This window comes from Enoplosus armatus, chromosome 3 (genome assembly GCF_043641665.1).
Source record: "Enoplosus armatus isolate fEnoArm2 chromosome 3, fEnoArm2.hap1, whole genome shotgun sequence".
In the NCBI taxonomy this organism is placed as follows: Eukaryota; Metazoa; Chordata; class Actinopteri; order Centrarchiformes; family Enoplosidae; genus Enoplosus; species Enoplosus armatus.
In genome coordinates, this window is record NC_092182.1 from 22,413,087 (window position 1) to 22,419,086 (window position 6,000).

The 6,000-nt window shown below is 42.5% G+C and overlaps 1 protein-coding gene across 1 annotated transcript in view; it reads left to right on the forward strand.

Moving 5' to 3' along the window:
- The window catches only part of ephb2b (eph receptor B2b), a 111,750-nt gene extending 105,982 nt beyond the window's left edge, over nucleotides 1-5,768 (forward strand). Inside the window, exons 12-16 of the mRNA XM_070902166.1 lie at nucleotides 519-734; nucleotides 1,145-1,294; nucleotides 3,231-3,424; nucleotides 4,300-4,455; nucleotides 5,660-5,768. Of these exons, the coding sequence (XP_070758267.1) occupies nucleotides 519-734; nucleotides 1,145-1,294; nucleotides 3,231-3,424; nucleotides 4,300-4,455; nucleotides 5,660-5,768 (825 nt within the window). The remainder of the gene's footprint in view (nucleotides 1-518; nucleotides 735-1,144; nucleotides 1,295-3,230; nucleotides 3,425-4,299; nucleotides 4,456-5,659) is intronic.
- Nucleotides 5,769-6,000: the final 232 nt, after the last annotated feature.

Here is a 6,000-nt window from a genome sequence, read left to right on the forward strand (position 1 = left end):
AGGCCAGTTGAGCCCAACCCAGACCTCGCTGTTAGTATCCTGCAGGGCCTCTTCAGAGAAACTAATACTACAAAGTAACTTTTCTACATTAGCCACATATGGGTTGGGTTACAAGTAGACATGTCAAAATGTAATGATTATAATTGGACTAAAAGCGGTTAAGTGGGAATCAATTTGTAATTTTAATGGCACATTTTGTTAATATCGAGGTCTAAAAGAATCATTACGAAAGAGAAACAGAAAGACTATATTAGATATTTTATCTCAAAGCGTGTGTAGAGTTTTAAATGTGATTGTAGCAATCTTTCAAATTCTGATGGCATTATTTTATGTTTGTATAAAAATGAGACTCTCTGCAGCACACTAACGAGGCCCTATTTTTTTTAATATCTTTGACTGAAATTAGAATATTTAAATTCATCCTGCTGGCCTGGCTTCATGCACATATTGTTAGGCGAGCCCTTTTTATGAACCGCTCCGTGCAATAAGGGATTATAACACAATATGTCTGTTTACAGCAAAACGATGGGCAGTTCACTGTGATCCAGCTCGTTGGTATGCTGCGTGGCATCGCCTCAGGCATGAAATACCTGGCCGACATGAACTACGTGCACCGCGACCTCGCTGCCCGAAACATCCTGGTCAACAGCAACCTTGTGTGCAAAGTGTCGGACTTCGGTCTCTCGCGCTTCCTGGAGGATGATACATCAGACCCCACTTACACTAGTGCTCTGGTAAGAAACAAGAAACACTCATGACTAAACCAGGGTCAAAGAGCCTTCTCAAATACATTTAATATATATTATTTTGTGAATGAGAACTTGTCTTGACACTATCTGAACTGCCCTGATTGACAATCCCATTTATCCGGCGCTGCCACTTGGTTTTATTTGACGTGCACTGCAGTGCGCTCCCACACTGCTCCAGACTAACATCGCCCCTTCACCTGTTCTTCCCTTCCTCCTTCTCCAGTATTTCATGTACCACACTTTACTCTCAGGGGTTTTGTTATATCCACCTCCCAGTTTGGATTACCGTCAGCATTGTTGCCGTGAACGGTGTCTCTCTCCGGAGCCAGGACACTGTGACGGTCGGGTTTCGGTCTCGCTTCCCTCTCTGAGGTTGTTGCCCTTTGTGTTCGCAGGGAGGGAAGATTCCTATCCGATGGACTGCACCCGAAGCTATCCAGTACAGGAAGTTCACCTCTGCTAGTGATGTGTGGAGCTACGGGATCGTCATGTGGGAAGTCATGTCCTACGGGGAGAGGCCTTACTGGGACATGACCAATCAAGATGTATGTATTTAGTTTGCCTATAGTCATTTTTTAAATTACTGTTGAGTCTATAGTCAGATTTTCCCCTTAAACATTGTTTGAAACAATGCCTCACTACACACATTCATTTTTTGCTTCCTGACTTTCATTACAGCCTCAGACTCCTTAGAGATACATTTTGTCATTGTATCTGCTTTCCCTTAGCTTAACAGCAGCTTTCACTCATGGGTTTTATATGAGAATCCCCCCACACTCACCACAGAGACATAATCAGATCATTTGAAATGCACGGCAGTGCTCAATGGACAATTTCTGCTCTTGACTGGAGCCTCCATTTCCTATCTCCCTCTGGGTAGTGGAGGAGAGAGCAAATTATGGGGAGAGAGATAATGAAAATAGTTTCAAATTGAAAGTGAGAACACTAATGTGCTAAGAGGGACTGAGGACCTCAACAGTTATCATATTAGCAGCTCCAGATAGTGTTTCTGCTCCATCGGGGTCCTCGTTTGGAGGTCTCATGAATGAGATTAATCTGGGTCTGAATGGAGCTCCTGTAATGGCCCTGATAATGAGCAGGGGATTGTGCGTCCTCGTCACAAGTGTCCTCCGGGTTGTCTCACTCTGCTAACCGTGCACCACCTCTGCGTGCCCCCCCGACCAACAACATCACCGGCCAGAGTCAGACTTAGCTTTAATGTGGCTTCACAGAGAGAGAGAGCATTAAATACTTTGTACAGGCCAGAGATGAGGTCACTGCTGGCAGACATGTGAAGTTGGTGGAATAAGGTTTATGTTCTTAATGACCTAACTGGTGTTTAACAACTCTTCACATGAAGAACTAATGTGGTGATTTGTGCACAAATATATTTATTTATACATTCATATGTATTTATGTTTAAGTAATCACTATAATTTAACAGTTTTGACTCTTGGGCAGTAACACACAGTAATGGCTACAGCACATGGTGAGAGGCACAGATGCTCTTGTTCATCAGAAGAGAGCATCGGTGCCAATATTTACTTCATATTAAACATGACTGTTGTGAACGCCACTGAGATTGGGAGTATTATCCAAGATAGCATAGTTATTGAGAGGATGTTTCTTATTTATTGGACCTTATCAGTGGTTTGAGGTTCATTTTAGGCGACTTTTTGCTTCTACTCCACTACAGTTCAGAGGAACACGTGGTACTTTTTTCTCCACTACATTTATACTTTTCAGGTTAAGATTTGACATCAAGAATATGATAAGCTTGAAAAAACATTATATTGTTAAATAAAAAAATTTAAGTGGTTCCCAACTTTTTTGGTTTGTGACCCCTTACAAAAACAGTAGTGCCTGCCTGGGGCCCCTTGTCACATTTAAGACGTCTCTGAGCTGTTACTATTATTATTAGTTCCAACGAAGAGACATTTTCCCTCTAAACTTCTTAGATGGTTGTAATTTAAATAAATAAATAAAATAATTCAATATTTAACAAAAAGTCCAAATAAATCAATGCAGAACTTTTTCTTCTTTCCTAATTCATTAATCTTCTCACAAACTCTTGGATTTATTGTAACAGTTTGGACGACCTAACTTTATATAAAGTTGTTAAAACGAGCTTGACTTCTACATCTACATCAGTAAAATTCTACTTACACATTGATGCATCACTATTAACCATCTGATATTGTCATATATATGTATTTATTTTTTTTATTTTTTTGGCACGAGTACTTTTTGCTTTTTACACTTAAAGTACATTTTGTTGCAAATGTTTTTTTTACTTAAGTAGGATTTTGGATGCAGGACTTAATGCAGTATTTTTACAATGTTGTATCGGTACCTTTAATTAAGTAAAGTATATGAGTACTTCTTCCACCTCTGGATCGTACACTCTCTCCTCTCCATCAATCGATCTCCTGTTTGTAGAGCCTCATAGCAACCCTTAGAGATCTGTGTCTCCCCCTGCAGGTCATCAATGCCATAGAGCAGGACTACCGGCTGCCCCCACCCATGGACTGTCCCAGTGCGCTGCACCAGCTCATGCTGGACTGCTGGCAAAAGGACCGCAACAACCGGCCCAAGTTCAGTCAGATCGTCAACAACCTCGATAAGATGATCCGCAATCCCAACACGCTGAAGGCCATGACCCCGTTGTCTTCAGGGTGAGTGGCAGGAAGGCTGTTGGTCAAATTAGTTTTATGTGATGTGCTCGTGTTGGCATTGTCTGTCACTGATACTGTAGTCATAACATATGGTGTAGACGACTGTTGAATGTACGTTCCTCTCTTTTCCTTGTGCTGCCGTTGACTCTCTGTGCGGCATCTGCATGTGTTTTATCTCGTCTCTGTAGGCATCCCACAAGACAGGCCTTTGGTTTTAGCATCATTTCACATTGACGCGGATAACATCAACAATATCATGCATCCGATTGTCTCTCAATGTAAAGGCTTTCCTTCTTCTTAACAGGACGTTCATGCTCCTGCTACAGTGCCATCCGTGGCACAGTTCACTTTTTTCCAAACACAGTGTCTCTTGTTTCTCCTGGCGCCGAGCGGTTATGTAAATTAAAGCCTTTTGGTTTGATAGATCAAATCCTTCCCACGAATGCTTCGGGCGAAACCTGGATTGAAGCAGTTGTGCAATTTTCAAAACAAAACATTTTCAAGCGTTTCTGCTCTGGGTGTTAGTTTCCTTTGAGAGCGCGGGTTTACTGATTTCCATTATCCCTGTCTGTACTTTCATTTGTGGTGGGGTGCAGGACCGAGGGCCAGATTTTCCACAGACACTGAGTGGATATATTGGCTCCCTGAAGCCTATCACTTCATTTGGAAAATCTACTTTATGAGGAATCAGTTTGGAAAATATTGGTTCATGGATAAGGCCAGTGGGATCCTCTAAGTTCTGTCTAGTCTTTTGAAAATATAATGTAATAATTCATGTTTGAATCATATGCAGGTGGTCTGGGCTGACTATGATGTTGGACCTGCCACTTTGTATTATCATTATTCTTAATGGCTCCTGCTTGTGTCCCCCTCAGTGTTCATCTCCCCCTCCTGGACCGCAGCATCCCAGACTTCTCCAGCTTCAGCACTGTGGACGAGTGGCTGGATGCCATCAAGATGGGCCAGTACAAAGACAATTTTGCCAACGCTGACTACACTACATTTGATGTGGTGTCCCAGATGACCATGGAGTAAGTGCTGCTGATTCCTGCCGTTCTGGGTCTGATAAGCATAAGGAAAACGATCACACGAGGCGGGTCTCGCTGAGTCTCGTATATCCTTAAAACCCGAACGAGCACCAGACTCTGCCTCTGGCCCGTTATAAAAGACGCTAGCTGCACTGCATGTAATTAGCAGATCGTAATACTGCAGTCGCAAGGCTGAACAGTGGGCACAATAGCTCGAAGCCATAACAGTACCCTTTATTCTCTGCCATGTGTTTAGCAGGCCTCTCTTTGACCTCACTTTAAGGATTGAGAGGAAACATCATAATATGGGGTTGGTTAGCCCAAATTTCTTCCTAACACACAAGATATAATCATGTTAAGAATGCCACCTGTAGAGAAACAGATAAAAATCTCTTCCTGTCTATGGATAACAGTATCACGAGCCAGAGATTAACCCACGGAGATGTTGAGCTTCAATTCTTTGAACAAAACAGATGGTAATGTGTAATCCAATAAGCGTGATTACTGTTGAGATTCACAATTAGGAGAAAGGAATTTCATTGTCTTGTGGATCAGAAACTGTTCAACAAACAGTGAATTATTATGATGTTTGCAGCTGATGCCGCTGCCTTGATACGAAGTGGAATTTTCTGGGGGGGGGGGTTGGCTTTTTTATACAACATGTGACCTCTGCGATGACTGTTGTGTCTACAATAGACTTGAGTGAATAAGATGTTGTGAATTTGTCGTTCTTAGCATTTGTTTTGGGGTTATGAGATGGGTGAGGTTCACCACATCAGTCAGGAAGTTAGTCAGTCAGAAAAATACACTAGACTGGCATTCAAACATTTTTCCGTGATTATATAAGCTTTCTGGCCTCAAAGATGGATGAACACGCAGCTGTTTCTCAGCAAAATGACAATGTGTCATGCTTATTACTTTACGGTCATCTCAGTTTTCATACATACATAGTTTCAGCTGTTATCTGTAAACCATGCGTCATCTTGTTAGCCATATGTTATGTTGTTATAGATAGATAGATAGATAGATAGATAGATAGATAGATAGATAGATAGATAGATAGATAGATAGATGATAGATAGATAGATAGATAGATAGATAGATAGATAGATAGATAGAGTGCCTGGATACTGTAGACAGATTCTGCAGGACTGTTTCTAGTCTGTGGCAACATCAGCCTGACATCTGCGTCTGTCTCTCCCCACAGAGACATCCTGAGGGTTGGTGTGACGTTAGCAGGCCATCAAAAGAAGATCCTCAACAGCGTCCAGATGATGCGGGCGCAGATGAACCAGATCCAGTCAGTGGAGGTTTGACCCTCCCGAGCGGAGCAGAGGGGGTGAAAAAAACAGGCGGTTGGGATGCAGGGCTCTGGGTGCGGAGGATGGAGTGGATGTTTTTTTTGCGCGTTACAGTGTGTCTGGACTTCCCACCAGACTACCATTCATCCCCTGTTCCCCTCTCCACTTCCCTCTGTCCTCCTCTTATCCCCTCACCCTCACTCTCCCTCCATCCTTGGGATCAGCTATGGAGAGTTGTGGAAGCAAA